This window comes from Schistocerca serialis, chromosome 4, assembly GCF_023864345.2.
Source record: "Schistocerca serialis cubense isolate TAMUIC-IGC-003099 chromosome 4, iqSchSeri2.2, whole genome shotgun sequence".
NCBI lineage: Eukaryota > Metazoa > Arthropoda > Insecta > Orthoptera > Acrididae > Schistocerca > Schistocerca serialis.
This window is the reverse complement of record NC_064641.1, coordinates 630,332,603-630,360,435: the sequence shown is the minus strand read 5'-3', so window position 1 is coordinate 630,360,435 and position 27,833 is coordinate 630,332,603. Positions and strand designations below refer to the sequence as shown.

Genomic DNA, 27,833 nt, shown 5'->3' with positions numbered 1-27,833 from the left:
TGTCACTCAGTGAAACGACACGGGTCAGGTATCCTCAATTTACTTTGTATTTCGTGGTGAAAGCTGAAAATCTAATACTGCGACAGTCGTCGAGAGAGAATGGGAACACTGGTGTATTTGAAAGGGATAAACATTAAAGCATTCTTGCAAACCTTAGAGATATACAGTATTATGTGGGAACTAATAGACAGACTTACTGTACAGACACACTGAACTTGATCTAAAAATTCATTAAAGCAACGTTAATCTTAACAGCAAAAATAGCAGTAAATTAACTGGGTTATCACTAACAGTAATTCCAACGAATATCTGTCAGCCCTCGGAAGTATTCTGATTGTGCGACTCTTTCGCTGAATGGCGTGTGTCGTTTGGTGGGAAAGTCCTAGGTGGTTATAATTAAACTTTCCGTATTTAACACGTTATAATGCGGAAACTAATCACCACACGAGTACCAAAGTTGGCAGCATTAATGTCCAGAGTATGGGGTGCATGATTTCCATGCGTCACAGCGTCACTGTCCAGTTCCAACTATGGCCACCAGGTGCCGTGATCAGTCGTTGTGCCTCATTGTCTCACGCACCTGACCAGCCGCAGTGCACTTGTTGATGTGTCAACATGAACTTGGACAAAAGTAGCAGGGCATTATTGGTGAAACTCTATTATCAAAACAACAAAAAAATGGCTCTGAGCACTATGGGACTTAACTTCTAAGGTCATCAGTCCCCTAAAACTTAGAACTACTTAAACCTAACCAACCTAAGGACATCACACACATCCATGCCCGAGGCAGGATTCGAACCTGCGACCGTAGCAGTCGCGCGGTTCCAGACTGTAGCGCCTAGAACCGCTCGCCCACCCCGGCCGGCTATCAAAACAACAGTGTTGATTTCGCTCCCCACTTTCTTGCAATGATTGAAGTTGACGAGGGCTGGCCCTGACCATCCTATGAACAGACGAAGCTCAATTTTCTCTGACTGAGGTGAACACACAGAATTGCCAAGTGTGAAGATCTTCACCTACAGTCACTATGCATGAAGTTCCTGTGTATAGTGAATGTGTCACCATTCATCATGGGCCCATTCTTATTTCAACAGGTTGGCGCTCAAGTACCAAAGACGTGCAGTGTGACTGGTCAGCGTTACTGCGATATGCTTCGCCACCATTCATACCTGCCCTAGAGGAGAGAGACGCATTGAACTCAACAGTTTTCATCCAAGCTTGGGCCCCTTCGCACATCGCTCGTGATGGTCACCAGCTTCTCTGAAACACATTTTGAAACGATCGAATTACCAGGCGATCGTTTTTAAATGCTTGGCCAGCGCGATCAGCTGATCTCACTCGTGATTTCTGGTTGTGGGCATACCTGAAGGACAGAGTTTACCTGCGAATCATTCACATATCTACTGATCTGAAGCAAAGCATATCAAGAGAGGTAGCCAGCATAGGAACGGACGTGCTTCGTTCTACTGTGCAGAATGCAATCCTGCGCTTTCAGACTCTTCTGGACACTGGTGCCATATTGAGCCCCTTTTGTAGCAGTAATGGTACCGGTATGTAATGGTACGATGTACCGTAGAAGCACATTAAAAGTGTTTCAATTGAATTGATTCTGCATTATTTCTCTTCCCCATGTCCTCAACATTAATGCTACCAAGTTTGGTCCACATATAGTAATTAGTTTCCATGTTATAACGTGTTAAATAGGGAAAGTTTAATTATAACCACCTGGTAGAACGACAAGGAGGACACACATGAGTGTGTCATCAAATTGTAGAGGTGACAAACACATCTGATGCCAAATGTAGAGGTCAAGACTTGACCTCTATGGCGACAGATAGTGCTGGTAGATGAGGTGGTGTACAATGCCCCATCACAGAAAAGTTTCTAGTTGAGACCGTTATTTATTCCAAACAATTACAGTGGAAATGGAGTCACAGCTGGGGAGGCGGTCAATGATCTCCATTACATAGGTGACCATGAGTAGGGTAGCTTGCCGGTGTCAGAAACAGGAGGATGGCGTGTGGTGGCTGTCACTGGGGCACTTTTCTCAGCACAGCGGCAGAGGTACTGATGCAAGGGGTGATGGCAGCAGAAAGCAGCCAAGACTAGTGGCCTTTTTATGCATCTTGGCAGGAACCACACCAGGCAGGTGGTGCCAAACGATGGCATCCAGCATGGCTGATGACGATGGCATGTGCCTGCACCAGGTGTTGGACAGCTGCAGCTTGAACTGGCTCAGGCCGACAAACAGTGACAGTGTGTCTGCTCAAGCATTGGTGGCTGGGAGCCAGATGGCTCAGACCTGAACCCAGGGGGTAGCTGTCAGCAGATTGTAGTAATGTGAGACCCAACGGTGCAAAGGCACCAAGTTCACAGCATTCATACGCAGTTCAGACACTGGCCTGCAGCTATTCACTGCACAGTCTGATGGTGGTGCTCGCCAGTTCATCTCAGACTGCAAGCAGACTTCTTGTTTTGGCTAGTGGCTGGCGTCATCTGTGTAGACGAGCTTACTGACCATAGCTGACTACAAGTATGAGCGAGAGTATAAATTAGGCGGTATTTATATAATCCAGGCTGACTGGTGTTTCTGAAACGGCATTAATCCTTGGCACTACGTCATAACAGGCTGACGGTGGTGGGTGAAATTGTTGGAAAATCATGACGTCATTTTCCCAGGCTTTCTTGTTTTTTCAGCTGCTCCAGAAGCCTTGTTGGTGCTGAAATGTATTACAACTCCGACTTTACGAAGGTTGCGCGGCTTCTTTCGCATTATCAGCATACCAAATAAATATTCTTGTGGAAAGAATATGCGTTCTTGTGCCATGACACGAAGTTGTTGAGCTGATTGCGATACTCTCCCCGTGACATTGTCCTACTGAATTGATGCAGGAGCTATGTGGTTCACTAACTGGAAGAGTGACGGAACACCATAATGAAATTAAAATTAGTTCCTATACCCATGTCCTGACCAAAGTTTTGGAAGGCATTTTTCCTTGATTTCCAAGCGAACGTTTGGACTGGAACTTCCTTTCAAAATATTGCCAATTAAGTGTTCCTTTGCCCTATTTCCTGCTTGCCAGGAATCTGGCTGGAAAGAACAAAGTTCTAAACAGCCTGTCAGAGGTCTGCATTTATGTGGAGGCTACCTAGGCTGTATAACAAAAGGACCGGCACCACTAACAATTAAAATTACCAAAAAAAAATGTTTTAATATTATGGTGCGAGACTTTTTATAATAGTAGAACTAACGTAGCATAGATTTCAGTGGACAGCTGGTATGAATTCATTTCTCATATCCCGCATTCTCTCAAGTGAAATTACCAGTGGCACCCAGTCAATCGTGTGGCATTTGGTTAGCAAATTCTCTAAAAAATCTGAAAGAATGATTAAAGGAATTTTGACATTGAAATATGAGATCGATTCTGGAGAAATCGGATTTCTTCCATCACTCATTTCTTCCAAACCAGGGTTACAAATGTCAAATACTGATTTCCTAGTATCGAATTCACTTACAAGAATATAGTGTCTCTATTTATCATAAACAGCAGATAGAATAAGGTCATTTTCAAAGCTGAAGTTGATAAGAATGTTAGGGACAGGATCAACATTTTGGCTTTGCCCAATACTGAAAGTATTATATCTGAAACGTTCATTTTAAGGATTGTTAGTAAGAAGAGTATTGTGCTTGAATGCAGTGCTTAGTTGATAATTTCTTTCGTTATTTTGCATTAGCCAAACAGAAATATTCGCTTATAGCTGCAGTATGATGTGCATTAACCTAACAAAAATATTCGCTTATAGCTTCAATACGATGTCGTTAAAAATGAAATGTTGATTTTTGAACGGATACGAATCTCAATTTTTGTTCTTTTTATAAAAAAAAAAACAGTTGTTCCTAGCGATTTTAATAAATAAATGTTTTCAGCTGTCTTAATTTTTTTAAGTCTCATCAATTTATTAATTCATAAACTGTATAGGTACACCACTCATACAATAATAACTGATAGTGACTTCAATCTAATCTGGATATGTTGGCGAAAATACATCTCAAATTCGGTAGAAGGCATAAAACGTCGTCCGAAATCGTTCTATCACTTTTTCCGAAAATTATTTTGAAAAATTAGTCAAAAAGTCAGCGGACGAGTAAAAACTTGATCTCTTAGCAACAAATAATCCTGAGCAAGTAGGGAGCATCATGACAGATAAGGGGATTAGTCATCACAAAGTCGTTGTAACGAGACTGAACACCGTAATATCCATGCCCACCAAAAATAAACTCAATATATATCTAGAATGAGATTTTCTCTCTGCAGCGGAGTGTGCGCTGATATGAAATTTCCTGGCAGATTAAAACTGCAGAGTGAAAATCTCATTCTGGAAACATTCCCCAGGCTGCGGCTAAGCCATGTCTCCGCAATATCCTTTCTTTCAGGAGTGCTAGTTCTGCAAGGTTCGCACGAGAGCTTCTGTTAAGTTTGGAAGGTAGGGGACGAGGTACTGGCAGAAGTAAAGCTGCGAGGACGGGGCGTGAGTCGTGCTTGGGTAGCTCAGTTGGTAGAGCACTTGCCCGCGAAAGGCAAAGGTCCCGAGTTCGAGTCTCGGTCCAGCACACAGTTTTAATCTGCCAGGAAGTTTCGCAGTTTATATCTATTTAAAAAGGCAGAGAAAATCAGCTTCACGCCTTCCAAAGGGACAGTCTTTACTCTTTCCAGACTAACTATATAAGTATAGAACAGATGTGGCTTAAAAACAATGAAATTATACAGACAGCAGCTGAGAAGCTTATACCAAGAGACGAAACTGATCTTTGATGGTACACAACCCTGTTGCAGAAGCAACGAAAAAAGCATACCAATTTTAAAAGAATGCGAAATCTCCAAGACTGAGGATGTTTTACAGGAGCTCTAAATTTAGCGCAGACTTCAGTGCTAGACATTGTGAATAGTTTCCACAACGAAACTCTGTCTCGAACTCTGGCAGAGAATCCAAAGAGATCCTGGTCGTATGTAAAGTAGAGTATCTGCAAGACACAATCAGTACCTACACAGTGCGATAACAATGGCAATCCCGATGATAGTGCCACTAAAGTGAAGTTACTGAAAACAGTTTTCCGAAATTCCTGCACCAGAGAAGACGAAGTAAATATTCCATAGCCCGAATGAAGAACAGCTGCCAACATGAGTAACTTAGAACTAGATATCCTCGGTGTAGAAAAGCAGCTTAAATCACTTAATAAAGGCAAGTTTTCTGGTCCGGATTGTATACCAGTTAAGTTCCATTCAGGGTATGCTGATTCAGTAGTTCTGTAGTTAGCAATCATATAAAACCGCCCACTGAACTTAAAAGATTGGAAAACTGCAGAGGTCACACGATTACTTTGAAAGGAACTGTGAGTAAGCTGCTGAATTACAGACCCATATCACCGAGGTCGATTTGCGAAAGGATTTCGGAACATATACTGTGTTCGAACGTAATCAATTACCTCGTAGAAAATGATATTGCCTCATAGTCAGAACAGAATAAGAAAATGTCGTTACTGCGAAACACAACTAGGTGTTCATTCACACGAAGTAATGAGTTCTAACTACAGAGGATCTCAAATTGATTACATATTTCCAGATTTCCAAAAGGATTTTGACACTGTTCCCCACAAGTGACTTCTAATCAAATTGCTTGCCTGTGGTGTATCGTCTCAGTTTTGGGACTGGATTCGTGATTTGCTGCCAGAATGGTGAAAGTTCGTAGTAACTGTCGGATTGACATCGAGTAAAACAGAAGTGATATCCGGCGTTCCCCAAGGACATCTTATAGGCCCTGTGGTTTTCCTTGAATACATAAACGATTTAGGAGACAAGCCCTATTAGACTGTTTGTACATGACGCTGTCATTTACCGCCTATGAAAGTCATCAGAAGATCAAAAGCAATTGCAAAATGCTTTAGACAAGATATCTGTTCGGCGCAAAAAGTGTCAATTGACTATAGTTAACGAGAAATGTGATGTCATCCACATGAGTACTAAAAGAAATCCGTTAAATTTCGGTTACACGGTAAATAATACAAATTTAAAGGTTGTGTATTCAGTTAAACACCTGGGTATTACAATTATGAACAACTTAAATTGGAACCATCACATAGAAAATGTTGTGGGGAAGGCGAATCAAAAACTGTGTTTTATTGGCAGAACACTTAGAAGATGCGGAAAATCTGCTGAAACGACTGCGTGCTATATGGCATCCTTGCGAGATAGGATTGACGGAGGACATCGAGAAAGGTTATAGAAGTTCAACTCAATTTGTATTATCGCCCAATAGATGAGAGAGTGTCACGGATATGATACGTGAGTTGTAGTGGCAGTCGTTAATACAAGAGCGCATTTCGTTACAGCGAGTTTTTTACACGAAATTTCAATTACCAGTTTTTCAAAAATGGTTCAAATGGCTCTGAGCACTATGGGACTTAACATCTTAGGTCATCAGTCCCCTAGAACTTAGAACTAGTTAAACCTAACTAACCCAAGGACATCACACACATCCATGCCCGAGGCAGGATTCGAACCTGCGACCGTAGCAGTCGCGCGGTTCCGGGCGGCGCGCCTAGAACCGCGAGACCACCGCGGCCGGCTACCAGTTTTTCCACCGAATACGAAAATATTTTACGGCCGCTGAATTACATGAGGAGAAATGATCATCGTAACAAAGTATGAGAAGTGAGAGCTCATACGGTTCGTTTTCCGCCCACGCTGTTCGAGAGTGGAACGATAGTGAAATAGTCTGGAGGTGGGTCGGTGAACCCCCGCTAGGCACATAAGTGTGAACTCCAGAGTAGTCATGTACATGTAGATGTAGACGTGTAGCAAAATGTTATGCAATTGAATAATAAAAAACGTTAAATGCTGCATCATATTCCTGTAATTCGAAAATTGCTCACATATGTTATTTTTGTGGGTAGTTATAAAATATCCCCTAGTAGGGAGCGGAGCACAGGTACGGCATAGTGGTCTATAGATCGTAATTACGCCCTAGCGCGCCCTGCCGTCACGGCTAGACGGTGAAAACTCTAGGGCATGGAGATACTTGTACTTTAGAAAGACAGTAGCCGGCCTGGCCCTGACGTTGCTTCGACTGTAGCCCGTCCATCAGTCCTGCGTCGAAGCTATGATTTCTGCTGAGTTCTGCCTCTACATGGTATCATAAACTGACAAAATACGAGGGTTTCCTGCAATATAAGATTCCCAATTATTTTTCGCAATGAAAAACACGTTTATTGGCACTGAATAATACATGTGAGGAAAGCTTCGATTTTTACCTATTTTTCGACATAGTCGCCGTTGATCTCAATGCGTTTTTGCCAGCGCTGTATCATGTCTTGTATGCCTGTATCGTTGAACTCTCCCACCACGCCACGAAGATAGCTTAAAACCTCTTCTTTCATCTTTTCTCCAGTTGTGAGATGCGTCTTACCCAGGTGTTTCTTCAATTCAAATAAGAGACAGAAGTCACTTGGTGTTAGGTCTGGGCTGTAGGGTGCGTTTGTGACAATAACGCATCCAAATTAGTTGATGAGATTGGTTGTGACACTGGCAATGTGTGAAAGAGCACTTGTCCTGATGAAAACACACTGCTTTCGTGGGTGTGGCTCTCCTCTTGTTTTGGATGGCAATGGCGAAGGTTCAACGTTTCACAGTAGAGGTCAGCACTGACTGTTGTACCGGTAGCAGGAATTCATACAACAATAACCCGTTCCTGTCCCAAAACAAGTTCGCCATCACTTTGCCGGCAGACGGTATTCGTATAAACTTCCGCGGCTTTCGTGATGCCGGGACTGTTGGTTCGTTTCCGGTGCTGTGTAGTGGACCCAGGTCTCGTTCCCAGTGATAACAGAGTCCAAGAATTCCTCGCCATCAGTTGCGAAGGCCTGAAGAAATTCGCGGTCCGCGTCCACACATTTCCGTCTGTGGTCTTTCGTAAGCATTCTGCGATTCACTTTGCACAAACCTTGGCATACCCTAAATAGTCTGTCAAAATTTTGTTAACGCTGGTCTTGCTGACATCAGGAATCATCTCACAGAGCTCCCAAATCTTCACCCTTCGATCTTTCCGCATTGCTTCTTCCACTTTCGCAATTTTTTAGTCTGAAACCCATGGCTGTCCAGAACGCTGTTCGTCATGGACGTCTGTACGTCCGTCTTTGAATTCTCTGTACCATTAGCGCAGATGTCGTATGTTCATACACGTTTCTCCATAGACTTCACACAGCTGGGAATGAAAGTTCACAGGCGCAGTGTTTCTGTAGACAAAAAGCGAATCTGTAATTCGCACCTGGCGTGAGAGGCAACTGAGAGGTCCAGCTCTAACGGCTGCCAAGCCAAGACTAAGCGTTACAGACAGCTCACTGGGGAGGGAAACCGGAAAAGGTGATCCATGCTACACGCCGGTGTTACCGGATCGCACGTAACAGCGTTCCTCGAGACAGCAGGTCCTTGGGAACCTTATGTTATGGACAGCCCTCATATAATTGTGTGAGCTGTCTTCAATCATTTACCACACAATGAAAAATTTATACTGAAAAAGATCAGTTGGATTACTCAAGGGGTACAGACAGAAGACAATTACGCTGACAAATTGCTTCAACACACTGCAAAATAGTGCCAACAGTTTATAGTGTTGTATAATTTAGGCATGTGTTTCTATTCAATGATATTCAATATAACTGAAAGATCACTCTAAACAGAAATGTTCCAATATGGCGTCGTTCTGTTTGTTGCAGACCACATCAGATCCAACAATGCAGCGGGTATACAACAGACTAATGGAGCCTGATCCTGAGAATTTTCCAGCAACAGATGCCAAAGCCTTTCAGCGAGTGTGCGAAAAGAACTTCGCTTACTTCATCCCTCAAGAGTATACTTATGCTATCATGGACAACATCTCGTGCAACGTTGTGCCACTACCCACAACACACTTCCACCTTAGTTTAACTATCGCACTAGCGAAAGACAGTCCATACAATATGCTCTTCAACCACAAGTAAGTCCATTTAGCTACTATTTCTGGATAGTAACTAGTGAAACGTCTAGAATAACCTCAAAATGGACAAATGGATATAAAAAAGAACACTATATCTGTGAATTACATGACTGCCCATAACCTGACATTGTACGATGTCTATAGGAAAAGAGTACTTTCTAATTTGAATAGGCATATTAATCTAAGATAACTGAAAGAATTGCATTAAGTGTTTAATTTCTCAGTTATGCTTCAGTAGTTCAGCACCTGTCACACTTCACACTTAAATGACCTTGAATAGTTCAAATGTTAGTACTACACTCCTGGAAATGGAAAAAAGAACACATTGACACCGGTGTGTCAGACCCACCATACTTGCTCCGGACACTGCGAGAGGGCTGTACAAGCAATGATCACACGCACGGCATAGCGGACACACCAGGAACCGCGGTGTTGGCCGTCGAATGGCGCTAGCTGCGCAGCATTTGTGCACCGCCGCCTTCAGTGTCAGCCAGTTTGCCGTGGCATACGGAGCTCCATCGCAGTCTTTAACACTGGTAGCATGCCGCGACAGCGTGGACGTGAACCGCATGTGCAGTTGACGGACTTTGAGCGAGGGCGTATAGTGGGCATGCGGGAGGCCGGGTGGACGTACCGCCGAATTGCTCAACACGTGGGGCGTGAGGTCTCCACAGTACATCGATGTTGTCGCCAGTGGTCGGCGGAAGGTGCACGTGCCCGTCGATCTGGGACCGGACCGCAGCGACGCACGGATGCACGCCAAGACCGTAGGATCCTACGCAGTGCCGTAGGGGACTGCACCGCCACTTCCCAGCAAATTAGGGACACTGTTGCTCCTGGGCTATCGGCGAGGACCATTCGCAACCGTCTCCATGAAGCTGGGCTACGGTCCCGCACACCGTTAGGCCGTCTTCCGCTCACGCCCCAACATCGTGCAGCCCGCCTCCAGTGGTGTCGCGACAGGCGTGAATGGAGGGACGAATAGAGACGTGTCGTCTTCAGCGATGAGAGTCGCTTCTGCCTTGGTGCCAATGATGGTCGTATGCGTGTTTGGCGCCGTGCAGGTGAGCGCCACAATCAGGACTGCATACGACCGAGGCACACAGGGCCAACACCCGGCATCATGGTGTGGGGAGCGATCTCCTACACTGGCCGTACACCACTGGTGATCGTCGAGGGGACACTGAATAGTGCACGGTACATCCAAACCGTCATCGAACCCATCGTTCTACCATTCCTAGACCGGCAAGGGAACTTGCTGTTCCAACAGGACAATGCACGTCCGCATGTATCCCGTGCCACCCAACGTGCTCTAGAAGGTGTAAGTCAACTACCCTGGCCAGCAAGATCTCCGGATCTGTCCCCCATTGAGCATGTTTGGGACTGGATGAAGCGTCGTCTCACGCGGTCTGCACGTCCAGCACGAACGCTGGTCCAACTGAGGCGCCAGGTGGAAATGGCATGGCAAGCCGTTCCACAGGACTACATCCAGCATCTCTACGATCGTCTCCATGGGAGAATAGCAGCCTGCATTGCTGCGAAAGGTGGATATACACTGTACTAGTGCCGACATTGTGCATGCTCTGTTGCCTGTGTCTATGTGCCTGTTGTTCTGTCAGTGTGATCATGTGATGTATCTGACCCCAGGAATGTGTCAATAAAGTTTCCCCTTCCTGGGACAATGAATTCACGGTGTTCTTATTTCAACGTCCAGGAGTGTAGTTGGTTGCCCACTCAGCTAGCCACGCTCTCTAACGCGCTGCTTTCCGAGCGAGAAGGCTTGCTGGTCCCCGGCACGAATCCGCCCGGCAGATCAGTGTCGAGGTCCGGTATGTCGGCCAGCCTGTGGATGGTTTTTAAGGCGGTTTTCCATGTACCTCGTCGAATGAGGGCTGGTTCCCCTTATTCCGCCTCAGTTACACAATGTCGGCGACTGCTGCGCAAACACTATCTCCAAGTACCGCATACCATAATTACTCTACCACGCAAACATTTGGGGTTACACTCGTCTAGTATGAGCGTTCCCGAGGGTCCACTGGGGGCCAAACCGCACATTAACCCTGGGTTCGATGTGTGCCGTCAGTGGGGTGGGTGAACTGCTGTGGGCTGTTGTGGGGTTGTGAACCACTGAGGGCTACGTGGGGACAAAGCCTCTTCGTCGTTTCTAGATCCCCGGTTCAATACGCAATACACTAGTTGGTTACATGCCAGAAAGAAATGCATGACGTCACAAGCCACAAACCTTTATTTATGACGTCATGTCATGACATCACATGTAATGCTCCTTTTCTATAACGCCCTCAGGCCCCTCCCCTCCCCCATCTCCATCTTCCAGTCTTGTGAAGCACTTCTGTACATGTTTTCCGAAACCTATTTAGAGCAGCTAGTTTGACAACCAACTTGGAACAGAGATATTTTAGACCTTATAGCTACAAACGGATCTGACCTTATCGACAGTGCCACTACAAAGACAGGGATTAATGATGATGATATCATTATAACGATGATGTTTACCAAGGCTAATAAATCGATGAAGAATGCTAGCAGAGCAGTTGTTAGCATCCTACTTACGAGGGAAGTGCCCCATCCGACACGTTGAAACCAGCCATGAATATTTTTTATGCGAGAATACACCGAAAGAAATACAATGTCAAAATTGTAGCTTCTAAGAAATATTACAACTATTTTTTTTTAATGTTGAAATTTACCAAATTCATAGCAGCTGGAGAAATGTACTCTCCTGCGTAGCTGTAGCAGTAGCAGACAGCACACGCGCATATCCTTGGTTGGCAGCACATCAATAAATAGATAACACGGCACAACGCGATCATAATTTGTAAATCGAATTCCTGGTTCCTTTGACAGTTTCTCTGGCACAACTTTTCGTAGTTACTATTTGTTCGAATTTGCAACTGATTTAATATCCATAATATTTAGCAGTTGCCTTTGCGGTATTGCTAAGTGTTAATAATGGAGCTAAGCTGAATCATTTTCTTTGTGATTTCTTGGTACATGCTTGCTAATAGCATCTGTCTTTGTGTAGGTTCCAGAGTTTCACAGTAATGTGGAATCCAGTTAATGTTTTCAACATTACAAACATGAAATACGGAGAACCTGGTATGCAGTCGAAGTTACCTACTTCTCCTGAAGACCTACATATGTGTTATTTATTAGTTAATTTATTGGACGTTCATTCGAATTATGTCCACATTTCTTTAGAAATTGTGGAAACATAAGAGGAAACACAAAATAGCTCGGATGATTCCATGAACTACAATTCAAATGATGACTTTTGTATCGAGTAAAGTCCAGAACAAAAATAGAGTACCTACCAAACCTGAGGAAGACATTTACAGTAATAACTTTCAGTGAGAGGGAAAAAAGCTATAATTTTTTTATTAAATGAAGGCTGGAGAAAACATACATACGCAGTGCACAAAGCTGGTTTCGTCTCGTAAAACTGAACATGTAGAAATGGAAGAAAGATTTAGAAAGAATACGAAATATGCGCTAACATAAAAGTCGCTTAAGTGTGAAAAAAATATTCGAAAGATGTAGAACTCCTCATGAAAGTCAATGCACTGTTACTGGGGTAAAGGTACAAGATTTGACGCTCTGAATTGCAAGTGAGATTAACGCCATTCGACCTGGTCAAACAGATTCAGGAAATTATATGGAAAAGGAAGTCGTAAAATTATGAAGTTTACCTCGAGTAAATGTGTAAAAGAGATGACATTAATAGGAAATACTGTAGAGAAATTTGTAGCTGAAGTGCAGTTGAAACTTCCTGCTATCCCCTAAAACGCTGCATATAAAGCCAGTCAGTCAGGTTCCACGCAAAATGCACTTTCTCATTTACTGCAAGAAAAGAGGTGTCGCTTGCACAATCAATGAATGGTATGACACATTCGTATACAACAATTACAGTGATAAGTGTTAATGGATTATTGTTTCTGTAGCATCAAGGCAAATCAGAGCCAAAAATTAAAAAAAAAGAGCTACTTACTTGCAACAGTCTTATAATCGACGTAGGAAAATCTGGAAAAAATGGAAGAAAATACTTTTCAATGTTACACCCAAAACGTCTTCTTATCATTCGCTCTTGGCATGGACATAATGACATCTCGGTCTTTAGGAGGACAACGGAAAGACTCTTACCATAATACTCTCATAATTTAGACTCCACCTGGAACTAAATGTGATTCAGCTCCACAATTTAAAAAAATTCAACAGTCTAAAGCATAGTTTCAGAAAATTGTCTAACAGTATAATTTCCGTTAGCTCTTGTCATTCCAGGTTTATCAACAGAACAGTATTGTCAAACTTTAGTCATTTCTGCATTGTCAGTTTGCATCACCAAGCTTTACAAATGTGATCAAGTATGCCTGGTATGTAGCACAAGATACAGAACAGCAGCCACGACCATTTCCTATCCAGTCCAGTTCTGTCTAAATAAAATAATAATTACTGTGAAGTGCATAAATGTACTCCTTTTCATCAGGTGTACCTAGTGTAAAGAAAATGTTTGTTTTCATCATCTAATACACACTTGCAATTTTGTGATGGCTACAGGGAATAAACAAGGAACTGTTCCAGTGTTCGCAATATATTATTATTCAAAAATTATTATAAGAACTGTGCTACAGGAATTGTTATAAAATAATAATGTCAACCAATTAAAGCCCCGATTTATGTAAGTCATCTATAATGCAACATCATAGACTGCCTTGATTTTATTTCCTCTGCTAATCACAGCAGCAACAGTTTAACTGCCGATATGAACCACAAGTTATTCAAACAATTAAGGGTTAGAGACAGTGCTTAAATGATTAAAATTCGCGCTTGTGTACTTTGGACTACGTGCTATGCGGCACTTCCTCATCTTGTCACGGCTGCGTCTACTCATTCGCCGATCCACGGTGTAGTAGAAAGGGCTGTAGAAACCGCTGTTACAAGCGGTTTTCTGTGCGGCAAAAATGAGAAACTTCAACAGTTTTTTTAAAAAATACTTGCAGTGAATATAAGCAATTACAATTTTGTCAATGCATTTCTTTTGGAGTATTGTTCCTGTGTGAAAAATTTTAGGGTAGGATTCCACATGTCTCTTGTTAGACAATGAATGAACGTCATTTAGCTCCATATATAGACGAATTATGACCAAAATTTAAGCTGACTGTAAATGGCGCTCTGGAGAAATATATGCCGAGTATGTGGATTGAGAATGGAAAAGACATCATGGTTTAATAAAAAGCAGAGATTGGCATCCTCTCAGCTCAAATAAGATCCTAGATATGTCGACATGCAATAATTAGTATAAAGTCGTGCTTCTATAAAAAGATTAGTGGTCAAAGCATACATCAGCTTCCACCATCACACCTTAGCGAAACTGCGGTGTGGCAAGAGAAGACACCAAACGAAAACTGAAGTCTTAAATTTTCTGTTTAAAAAACTTATTCACACAAGAGGATCGTACAGATGTACTAAATCGTCTATCACACAGCTTACCGTATGGAGAACATAGAGACAGGCATCCGTGGCGTTGAGAAGCAACTAAAAGTGTTGAAAACAAGTAAGTCACCAGGTCCAGAGGGAATCCCAATAATTTAGTTTTACGGAGTACTTTACAGCATTAGCCCCTTACCTTTACCGCAAATCTCTTGGCCAGCACGACGTTTAGAGCGACAGGAAAGATGCATAGGTTACTCCTGTATATAACAACAGGGGAACAGACCTACAAAGTTACAGGCCCATAGCGGTAACACTGATACGCTGTAAAATTCTTGAACATAAGCTAAGATTGAATATAGTAAATTACCTCGAGACAGAACAGAATCTGTCCACAAACCAGCTTGGATTTAGAAAGCATTGCTCATGCGAAACTCAGTTTGCCCTTTTCTTGCATGATATCCTGCAAACTTTGGATGAAGGGCACCGAAAGTTTCCATATTTCTAGATTTCCAGAAAGCGTTTAACTCGGTACCCCACTGCAGACGGTTATCAAAGTTACACACATACAGGAAAGATTTCCAAAATGGCTCGAAGACTTCTTAAGTAATAGTACCAAGTATGTTGTCCTTGACGGCGAGTGCTGATCAGAGATGAGGGTATCGTCAGGTGTGGCCAAGGAATGTATGACAGGACACCTGTTGTTCTCTATATACTTAAATCATCTGAGAAGTAGGGTGAGCAGCAATATATGACTGTTTGCTGACGATGCTGTAGTATACTGGAAAAGTATCGTCATTGGATGGCTATAGAACAACATACACTGGAGCGCCAAAGAAACTGGTATTGGCATGCGTATTCAAATACAGAGATATGTAAACAGGCAGAATACGGCGCTGCGGTCGGCATCGCCTATAAAAGAGAAGTGTCTGGGCGCAGTTGTTAGCTCGGTTACTGCTGCTTCAGTGGCAGGTTATCAAAATTTAAGTGAGTCTGAACTTGGTATTACAGTTGGCTCACGAGTGATGGGATACAGCATCTCCGAGGTAGCGATGAAGTGTGGATTTTCACATACGACCTTCCACGAGTGTACCGTGAAAATCAGGAATCCCATAAAACATCAACTCTCCGACATTGCTGCCGCCGGAAAAGGATCCTGCAAGAACGGGACCAATGACGAATGAAGACAATCATTCAACATGACAGAAGTGCATCCCTTCCGCAAATTATGGCAGATTTCAATGCTGGGCCATCAACTATTCACCGAAACATAGCCGATATGGGCTTTCGGAGCCGAACGCCCACTCGTATACCCTTGATGGCTGCCTGACACAAAGCTTTACGCCTCGCCTGGTTCTGTCAACACCGGCATTGGACCGTTGATGGCTGGAAACATGTTGCCTGGTCAGACATGTCTCATTTCAAATTGTATCGAGTGGATGGACGTATAGAGTTATGGAGACAACCTCATGAATCCATGGACTCTGCATGTCAGCAGGGGACTGTTCAAGTTGGTGGGGGTTCTGTAATGGTGTGGGGCATGTACAGTTGGAGTGATATGGGAGACCTGATACGTCTAGATACGAAGAAACAACTTTGACAGGTGACACATACCTAAGTGTCCTGTCTGGTCACTGCATCCGTTCTTGTCCATTGTCCATTCCAATGAACTTGGGCAATTCCAGCAGGACAATGCGATACCCCACACATCCAGAATTGCTACAGAGTAGCTCCAGAAACTGTCTTTTGAGTTTAAATACTTCCGCTGGCTACCAGACTCCCCAGACATGAACATTAATGAGCATATCAAGGATGTCTTGCAACGAGCTGTTCAGAAGAGATCTCCACCCCCTCATACTCTTACGGATTTATGGACACCCCTGAAAGATTCATGGTGTCAGTTCTCTCCAGCACTGCTTCCGACATTGGTCGAGCCCATGCCACGTCGTGTTGCGGCACTTCCACGTGCTTGCGTGGGCCCTACATGATATTAGGCATGTACATCAGTTTCTTTGGCTTTTCAGTGTAAAATGACTTTGACTAAATTTCTATTTAGTGTGATGAACGGCAGTTTGCTCTAAATGTAGAAAAATGTAAGTTAATACAGATAGGTTGGAAAAACAACCCTGTAATATTCTTCTACAGTATTGGTGGTGTGTTGCTTGACACAGACATAACGATTAAATATCGAAGCATAACATTACAAAGGGATATGAAATGAATGAGCACAGAAGGTTGGTAGTAGGCAAGGCAACTTGTCGAGTATCGTTTATTGACAGAGTTTTAGGAAAGTGTAGTAAAACACATCTGCAACTCATCTGTGAGTACTGCTTGATCATCTGGGATCATGAACAGGTCCAGTTATTGGAAGACATCAAAGGAATTGAGAAGTGTACTGTTAGATTAGTTACTGGTAGCTTCAATCAACATGCAGGTGTTGCAGAGATGCTTCATGAACTCAAATGGAATTCCCTGAAGGAAAGACGCCATTCTTTGTACAAAACACTTTTGACAAAATTTAGAGAACAGGCATTTGCAGCTGACTGCAGAAGGATATTACTGACATCAATGTAAATTTCTTGTAGAGACTTGAAGACAATATAAGAGAAATTAGAGCTCGTATGGACGCATACAGACAGTTGCTTTTCACTTGCTCCATTTATGAGCAGAATAAAAAAGAAAATGACTAGTAGTGGCATGTGATACCCTCCACCACACACCAGATGATTACTTACTGAGTAGGAACGTCAATGTAGATGTAGTGAGCAAGTTGGAGCTTATCAATGGCAGAAAGCCAAGACTTGATTCAACAAGTAAAATTCCTAGTCACATTCATGATATCACTTTCATCTGTCAGTACCCTAATGACAAAATCACAGTCCATGCTCCCTTTACTATGATGTCTCAGTCCATGTCGTCATGGTGGAATTCATTATAATGGCTATTAAAATACTGCCCTGTGATAGGCTTTCATTTTCGTGACCAGTACCACACTGCTGTGGTGTCATATTCCACCGTCAAGGATTTTGACAGCATGTTCTCAAGGCCAGTGATCTGTCTTTGATGTCATGATGATGTACAATAAAGGGGATATGGCTTATGATTTCATGGTCAGGTTACTTACTGGCACATGTGATGTTTTGAATCTGACTACATGTTTTGCTAGTTGGATCAAGTCTTGACTTGCTGACGTCAATAAGTTTGTCTTAGCTTAGTTAACCAGTGATATATGGAGCAGTCTGTTACAGTTTCGTGTAACAATGTTGACGTATACTGCAATTTTGCTGAATCATATCAATGTGTACAATTTTTGTTATAACAGGAGCACTTTACTAAAATTTCATGTAACAGTGGTGAAGTATGGGACAATTTCTTGTACTTTTGTGGAGATATAGGCATGCATGCAGTAGTGAGAATAGGCACCATATGCCAACTGTCTATCATTGTCCCCACCCTGCAAACTGACTATAATTGCCTCCAGTGGTAATGGCAGTTTCCCTGTGTATAAAAAATCATTGCCTCCAACCTGTAGACTGACCATCATTGCCTCCACCCCATAAACTGACAATCATCGTGCCACCCTGTAAATTAACATCACTGCCGCACACTGCAACTGGTCATCATTACCCCCAATAGCTTTCAGGGTAACTGTACTCATCATATGTCGACTGACGATTATTGCCACCAAATGTGTTTTTGAATTGTAATCTTCATATGTCAATTGACCATCATTGCCCCCTCATTCCATCTGGGTAAAAGTAGTCAACTGATAAATTGACCATCAATGCCCCACCCAATAGTATAAGGGCTAATGGCAGTCTTCATATCAAAAGACCATTATTGTCCCGATACCTAACTTCACTGTAACATTTTGATATATGGGTTAGTTTCATACAATTTTGTTGTAACATTGTGAGGTATAGGGCAATTTCGTACAGTTTTGCAGTCACATGGTGTAATTTGTTACAGTTTTGCCATAATATTGTGTTGTATGGGGCGATCTATAACAAATTTGTTGTAACATAGAGGGTATTTGTTAGGGTCAATTCTTACAATTTTCTTTAACATGGAGGGCAGTTTGTTACAATTTTGCTGTAACACGAGGCAATTTTTTTACATTTCTGCTGTAATGTGTTGATTTATAAAGGGGTAAGAGTCATGTAGCCTCAAATGTGTGATAGTAGATGATGACAAACATTTTATACTGCAAGCTAAAGTTAATACCCGAGCATGAGGTCACAATAATGTTTGACTGACTTTGAAAGTAGACAGCTGAAAGCACAGCAGTTGTCATTGCTCACTTGTAAAAATGTTTTCATTACCATTAAATATGGTACTTCATCACTCACATTGTTTCCCCTGTGTGAAAGCATAAGTTAGTGTTATTACAACTGGAAATATCTGCTGTAAGAGAGATGTACATAAAAGTGAGAGGTAGTGTTCTGTGCAACATGAGTAGCAAATCCTGTCTTATCACGTAAATAACGAAACTACTGTAAGTAGAGTGAGATTCATCAAGCCAGGTGCCTCACTTGCTGAAGACTATAAATTCAAGAAGCTATCAGCAGTTGATGAAAGGTGTTTTAAGTCCTGTCAGCATGCTGACTATTTTATGTTTCCCTGGTGAGCAATGCAACTATACCCAAATTTTCCATTAAGAAGCTTTTTAATTATCTAGGCATAATGGACATAACACCTGTTATGTTGGTACAGCATGAACTGCTTTACGTCCAGTGATGTGTCTTTTATTAAACATGGCAGCATATCTATTAGGAACTGCAAATGCAAGGTAAAAAGTAATACCTCCAAACTTTTTGTGTGAAAACCCTTTTTAAGCTTTTTAAATGAAACAATCGCTATTAACTGTCACAACTTTAATCTTCATGTTTACATCATATTTGCAGCCATGTGCTACTAGAAGGCTCTGAATTGTAGCAAGTAACATGGCAGTGTGTAACATAAGTGTGAGAAAAAGTGTGTTGCAAACGAGTCTCGAATTTAAAGAGTTCGTCCACCAATAGAGTGCTAACTCGTTCATCATGACAGTACCAGACCACGCACAAGTGCTGTGACATCACCAACAATCCAACACCTTTGAGGGCTGCACTTTGATAGTGATGAACGCCTCGAAGACCTCACTTTGGTAGTAATGACGCAGTGCAAGCAGAGGTGAAATTGTGGTTCCATCAACAAAGTTGAACATTCTACAGTGACAGTATCAACAGACTAGTCTCTCATTGTGAGAAATGTCTTCATCGCCTGGATGACTATGTTGAGAAATAAAAATGTAGACATGGAGAATAAAGTTTAGAATGTTAATAACATTTGTTTTATTTAAACAGCTTTAAAAGTTTTCACATAAAAAATTCAGAGATACTGCACTTCAGCATGCCCCCGTACTTGTGGCTATTTAGAGATCCATCAATGAAACAGGGACCAGTGATACAATTCTTGAAAAGCCCACACCACATGTTCATAGCCCAAGATCATTGTTTCTCCACTTCCTCAGCCAGCGTGGATTTTCAACTGATCAGTAGTAGAAAGTGTGAAAATTTATTTGCTCAGGATTTATTATAATTGATGCTACTCCTGTAAAAAAATAACTCTTGCATAGACAAGCCATGCCACACTAGTTTTCGAAGACACCATTCAAATAACTGTAGCTAATTCTGAAATCATTTTCAGGAAGTTATTGATGCAATGAAATATGAGAAGGTTGAAACATGTTTGAATGTAGCATATGCAGAACACTCCCTTTTGCTGATTCCACTCACACATTCAAGCTGCCTCATGGTGTGTGAATTCTGTTCTACCACTGCTAAAATGTTTGCTGCATTTCTCTCATCAGTTGCTGTTTTTGTTCGTTGGTGTGTTTTATTCTTAGCACTTTCAGATTCTTGAAATTTGTTTATACTGTTTGTTAAGACAGACAGTGAAGGCTTGGCACGAACAGGATAACTTTCAGCACACAAATGATCTGTTGCTCTAATAATTAGGTAACTTTCGCCATGAAAGAAAAGAATATATAGTTTTCGACTTTCGTATGCACTGTGAAAATCTAAATACTGGTATCTTCACCAGCAAGTTGTCGAATCACCACAGTAGCAGAGTAAAGACTAACAGACTTGAAGTGCATAGACACATTCATGAACTTTTTGCTTGCTTACATTTTGGATGGTAGGGCAGATGTTTGTGAGATCTCTTCCCCTGACGGTTAGCCTGTGGTTAGTGGTGCTATTACCTTTTTACTGTTTGATCAGGCTCCACACTCATCATGTCACTGAAGTGGTCTTCTAAAGCTCTTTTCGGTGCCACAGGAAAAAGATATTTACTTACATTTTTAAGAAAAATCTGGATAAGTGCAAGTATGACACACACACCGAAGGTTCTGTACAAACTTCATTATGTGTGTTGATAGTTCATCAACTTTGGGAATCAAGAATCTGGACGATTTTTGCCTGTTCTCTGGCTTGACATCAGTCTCGGAATCCCAAGACTTTCGAGAATGTTTTATGTTTTAAGTTGAAATTTGTTGTGTATTTCCAAACTTGATATTTTAATTTTTCATTTCGTTAATAAATTTTGGAGATATATTAACATGCTGTGCTAACTAGTGATTGCAGGCACTTTGACTTCATCTGCTATCGTCCTTGTTGTGATTACTGGTAAGATTTGATAGAAGTCTCCAGAGAAAAAAACCTGTGTAGCCAGCAGCCCTAGGGCTACTGCTGTTTTGTAGAAGTCTGATTGTTCTGTGGAATGCTTCAATGGATATTTTATGGGATATCAGAACTTCATGCAAAACAACAGAAGGACAATCCTCCATCAATTACCAGTATTAATTTGCACTGAAACTTTAAAAACTCTCTACATGACATAGGCATAGACCGTCACCATAGTAGTCGGGCGGCCTTATGCCTATCTCCGCTAAATGTCAAAGGCATTGTTTTCACAGTGGGAAGGGACACTCTTCTTCGTATGTTTTGAAATCTAGACAACAAGGCATAAACAGTGCATGCTAGAAGGCAGTCATAAACAAGTTGGTATCTTGAGAAGTAGTGGTATTGTTATTCAAAGAAGACTTGCCATTTCTTATGACTGTTCATTGTTCTGCTGGACTAAGGTATGTGAGCTTTGTGAAGCAGGGGCTCTAAAAGTTGCCTATTTACAGCGATTGCTGTTAAGATTGCTTTCAGTATGTAGAAGTCTAGATTGCATTTTTTTCCAGTGGAGTTCCAAAACATAGCAACATGTTTGTTCGCTGTGCTGATCAACATGGATTTACATGTTGCCATCATGTATTTGGTTTTCCCTATATAACAAGTTGAAACAGCTCTTTTGCAAGAACACTACATTTAGTCACTAAACACCATGTGAATAGAGTTCATGTGCCCATTGCAGTCTGGGGTAAATGTGGTTTATGGACAGTGGTAGCTGACACAATGGCATTTGTGCTACCATACCCTTCCAAGCCACAACAGATACCACCAACCCCAGGGAGGTAGAAAACTCTACACCCGTAGCAGTGTTCCAACATCACAGCAACACAGTGGAAAAAGCTGTTCAGCCCATTATGGCCATGTGAATAAAGGGGCACTCATCCCATGCATTGCTTGGTCTAGTACCCATTCATAACTGTATATGACCCTCTTTTATGCATTGGTTCTGCTTATGCATCACTGTTGTGGCACCAGATCATGCATGAGCCGAGATGTCTTAGTATAATGAATCTATTTTGTAGAGAATGATCATTCTGTCTGTGGCTAAAGAGTCCTTTGGATATTGCAACAATATAAGTTTTGTAACAAAGAAGAAAAATAATAAATTTGATTATTAGATTTTCTGTCATTTCCAAATGTAATCTAAAATATTTAATTGATATATTAGCATATCCCTTTGATGATACTGTGTTGCACACAAAATTAATCATTTGGATGTAAATAATAAAATACTCCATGTTGAATAAAAACTGGTGCAGCTGTTGTAAATCCTTTGTCAGAGGCACGACCTATTTGATAATTTAAATTATGTCATCAGATGCAAATCTGAATAAAAAGGAGACAGAGACTATAAACAGTATTATGCAAAAACCATATCACAGTGATAAAAAGTTTCAACAATACTGAATATTTACATTTTAGTGGTCAAGCCATTTTTATAGTCTGATCCCAAGCCTTTCTCTAAAAATCTGGAAAATTTCGCAACAAGTGATAGTCATGGATTAAAACACAGCAATGAAACTGGAATCTGTGAACAAATGAGACGAGAGGAGATTGCTAAAAGTGTCAAAAAAAGAGGAAGACGGAGATGAAGTTTAGAGTAAACAGTGCCTCACCTGAAGCCACTCAGATGAGTGATTAACATCCAATAAACTTTAAGGAAACTGTTGTGAACCTGGTGTACAAAAATATTCATATTAATAAAGACAATTTAAAATTTGAAATTCTTAAAAATTCATAAAATGTTTAAAAAATGTTCAAAAAGGAGAATTACTCCAGTAAAGGGACCAAGGAAGAGTAGGTAAGGGAGAGAGGGTGAAAGAACTAGGCTCTTCATTTAAATAATTGAAGTTAGCAAAATGGGTTTATGCCTTGATTTAGTTTGAGTATTAAGTGTTTGGTTTGAAGATTTTTTCATAACGCACAAAAGATCTCCACCTCTTCCAAGATATTAAGAATGTTACCCCAGTGTTCTGTATAAAAAACTGTAAGACAAAACATAGTACTAGAAACTGAGTGACCCATTTCAGATAAATGTGAACTCAAGTCATAATTGAAACCTGAATTAGTAATACGTTCCTTAGACCTAGCTTGGAAGGACCTTCCAGTCCTACTCGTCTTAAATTTGAATCAATTTTGGATAAATAACATTAACACAATATGTCAAGTTTCATTTTGTTCCCTCCTGCCCTTTTGGGTGCTTCACTTTTTTGTCAGGCAGGATAATTTTACTATTTTGTTTTACAAACGGTAACTAATCATAATAGCTTCCAATATGTATGAGAAGAAATAACTCTAGTGTCATTTCACTTTAATTTGCAAAGTTATTTTGTTCTGGAATATATGATAAATTTTCAATCAAGATTTATGTATAAACAAAATCTTAACCAAGAAATATTAAACAAATGTAGAAGAAAGAAGGTTATTATTGGTACTTTCAGGATGAAATTGCCTCTAAATATGGAAAAAAACATTCTCTTTCTTGAAAAAAAAAAAAAAAAAAAAAAAAAAAAAAACAAGAAATACTCCAGTACATAGAAAGTTATGATTGATTTAATATAAAAGCATTGCTCACATTGTACATTTTTAGGTCTACAACTTTGATTCCGCCGTTTTGCAATAGACAGCAGCAACGGCAAGTGGGGTACAATTGGTTGGTCATAGCTGTAATACAATAAGTTTAGGCATCTGTATAACATAATGCCATAAAAATATTGCATCATAAGGTGTTCACCTGCTTAGCTGTGTGGTAACGTGCTTGCCTCCCATGCAAGCGGGCCCAGGTTCGAGATTTTTTCCACTCGTGGACTGGGTGTTGTGTTGTCCTCATCATCATTTCATCCTCATCACCGGTGCGCCAGTCGCCAAACTACCCCGAATAGGGCCTCCCGGCCAACGATGCCATACACTCATTTCCATTTTATTTTTCAACATAAGGTTATTCTCGATTAAGCACGTCAACTTATGTAGGCTACCCATTTCTTGCATTTTGTGGGAAGTTTTAATTTTCTGCTTTAACATGAAGAAATCTGCGGCTTTGGCTCTTAAAACGCTGGGTAAGACTAATGTGAGGGAACTATTAGTGAAAGAGCAGGCAGAGAATGTTTTCAACTCCTTAAGAATGGTGATTTTGATGTCGAAGACCGGAATGGCAGTGGTAGACAGAACGTTTTCGCAGCTACTGAAACAGATGAAGACGGTCACAGGACATCATTATCGAGAGCAACTGATGCGTTCGAGTCCAGCACTGAAACACAAACGACCACAATACAGAGATAGGCACGTAAAGGTAATTTTGCAGCAGGTCAGTGCTCGACCCCATGTAGTAAAACCCTTCAAAATATACATCGAAAAGTTAAAATGAGAAGTCCTATTCCTCCCACCGTATTCTCCATACATTGCTCTCTCTGACTACCACAGTGGCATACTGTCTGGCTGACCAGCACTTCCGATCATATGAACAAGTGCTAAATTGAATCGATTCATGGATCCCCACAAAAGACGGCCAGTTCTTCTGCCACAGGATTAGTATGCTATCCAAAAGATGGGAGAGTGTAGTGGCCAGCAATGGGCAATACTATGAATCATAATTTTTTTGTAAGTTTTTTACAACAAAGCCCCGAACTTTGAGAAAAAATGATGGAAGCAAAGTTGTAGACATAGTATTATTAAATTATTCAAGATGATTCATTATTTTGGTATAATTTTGGCGTTAAATGAATGATCTGTGTGTAAATAAATGGCAGTAGGAAAATGACACACAGTATGTAAGTAGGCAGTGTCACAGTACAAAGAAATTTCATATAAATGACCCAAATCTGACTCAGTGAATTTTTGTTCTTCATTAAAATGAGTGTGATACTACGTCCAGTTTTATTACAAGTTGAAACTCACTCACATTCTTATATTGCACCTTTTGATCCCATTGAGGATTCAGCATTTGCTTTTACATTTCCACTTCATTTTATAATTCTTCACTAGCTGAGCTTTATGTAAAATTTAACTTTCTCTTCACCCAAGGCAGGGAGCAGCTGGACACATGAGCATGGCATCTATCTGCAAACATAATCATTTAATGCTAGTGTACTATTCTTCACATCCTCTAAGTTGTAACTCATATAAGCTATTTTTTCTGGGTATTCCATTTTTCACAAATATTTATTTGTTCGCGTAATATTGGATCATTTGCATGCTACTGGTGTTAATAATTTGTAAAAATTGAATAACACACAATGATGCATACAACAATAATAAAGAAAACAGTTAGATCATATAGATTTGCATACAAACATGCAATTAATATAAGTTAAAATTTTTGATCTTTTTCACAATTAAAAAATTTCTCTATGGCATAGAAAGCCTTTTTTTTGCAAATTTTTTCAAACATTTCTGAAGATTTTAAATGAGGTAGTGTGTACCTCTAGCGCCAGTGCATTGAACAGTTTTGTTCCAATGTATGTATAGTTACTGTGACTCTTGTTTATTCTTGTAAAGAGTTGGCCAGCTTTTTTTTTTTTTTTTTTTTTTTTTTTTTTTACGTGTTGTCACAAAGAAATGAAAAGTGACCTACAAGATACATTGTTTTTGAAAACACCTGCTACACATCTGATAGCCTTTTTCTGCCACATCAAAACTCTTTTCGCTTGAGAGGAGCTGCCCCAATGTAGAAGGCAGTATGTTATGTGACTATGAAGAAATGCATAATGACAACGGAGCATCATGTTTTCACTCACACACACTCTTAGTTTATATAACAGGTATATGACTGGCCACAGCAACCAGAGACAGTGGGAATTGTAACCTCCCCCACACTTATCAACCTTAATGACAGTGAAAAATTAAACTGCGTATACCTAATGGAAATTTGGGAAAAGGATTCGTCACCAAAGTTAAATCTGTTGGTAAATAGGGAGGAAGGATTACATCTAAATGAAAGGAAAAATGCAAATGAAACTGGTGGAAATAAATTTTGAAAAAGGGTAAGTTAATGAAGAAAGTAAATGTGCAGTCATTACATTAACAATTAACTGGCATTAATTAGATATTTGAGATTTGGGGAAAATTACGGTCGCCAGTCCTATGGACAACTACTATAATAACTGAAAAAGAAAGGTTAATGCAAATATAATTAGCAGTAAAAGCGTGGCAACTGAAGGTTGACACGTGTTGTGTGAAAACTGAATGTTTGTCGGAAGTAATGAATTTCGCTACACTCTGACTTAATGTAGCAAAAGAATTAATAATACCAGAAAATTGAAAGTTAATTTAATGACTGAATTTAATAGTGAACTTAGTTTCTGAAGCACTACAAAATTAAATAAAATAAGGTTAGTCTTGGGCTACCTCAACCTTCATCTCAAGAGCAACTTGAATCTATGCAATAAAAGAAATAAGAAATTTAACTTTGAACTTGAATTAAATGATTTTGAACAATTAACAATAGTAAAATTTAGTATGTACCAAACTGAGCTGCAGCCACAGGTAAGCTAAAATATGGTAACAAAACTCGCACTCTTCATTTGTGCTTGTGTAATCTAAATATTGTAGCCAGCTATGAATATTTTAACTAAACTTTGAAATTAAAGCAGTGAAATGGAATGATATTACTTTAATGCTGGCGTTTGAATTGCTACGACACTTGGGTTCATTTAGGAAAAGGAAGGGACCCTGCTCGGTAATGCAATTGGGACAATGAGCAACAAAGGTTCATGCTAAGTTGCTATATTTTTGTGATGCAAATGGAACAGTTTGAAAATCTGAGGTCTGCCGTACAGTTATAAAACTTTACGTGCTTTCAGTCTTCATTGTTGGTTGATTGAAGGTTTGAAGTCGTCGATCGAGGAGGTGGCGACAATCACTTATTCTCAGCCGTCGCTGTTGCAGAAGATGGATGTTGGCGCACCTTCTTCTCGACACAGTCACCAGGCAAAATGGGCTCTTGATGTGTGCCAGATAATGCTTCCCATCCACAACACCGTGTCAGAAACTATCATAGCAAGTCAAGCGCAATTACATGCGCCAAACCTCGAAAGCGCGGCAACTCACGGGAGCCTCACACAACACACCTGCTCTACCGCCCTACTCCAGCCAGACTCTGCTCTGCCCATGCTCCACATGGCAGAGCCAACACTACTAAAGATCCTAAACACTTTGGTTCTCCACTTGACCTATCGATGTTGTTGTTCGATAGCATAGTTTTCCCTAGGAAAGACCCAGCATAAAAATACAAATAATATTTACAAAACAAACCAATTATACATCAACATAAATGCATAAATATATATATAAATTGTAAAACAATTACAATATATAAAGACACAGAAATGTCATGTCTTCAGGTGACAAAATAAGAGGATGTGTGTGTGTGTGAGATGTGCTTGCCTGCTATGTCTGAATGCGCTGATGGCTGGAACTGGCAACCGACATGGTCCACGCTCTTTCCATTGCTCTTGTCTTTTGCTCTGGTTACTTCTCATGGCCCCATGATCCTGATCGGTGCTGCTGTGCGACCCTTATGTAGAGGAGCAACTACATTTATCTTTAAGGAGGCTGGAAAGGAAAAGCCCATAAAATCAAGTGTATTAGTATGGAAAGTGGTTTAAGTATAATGTCCATTGTCTTTTTAATAACAAAATTTGA

General features: G+C 40.8%; 1 protein-coding gene across 1 annotated transcript in view; it reads left to right on the top strand.

Moving 5' to 3' along the window:
* The window catches only part of LOC126474649 (glutamate receptor ionotropic, delta-1-like), a 164,013-nt gene that overhangs the window by 116,871 nt on the left and 19,309 nt on the right, over positions 1-27,833 (top strand). Inside the window, exon 7 of the mRNA XM_050102127.1 lies at positions 8,771-9,030. Coding sequence (XP_049958084.1) covers positions 8,771-9,030 — 260 coding nt within the window. The remainder of the gene's footprint in view (positions 1-8,770; positions 9,031-27,833) is intronic.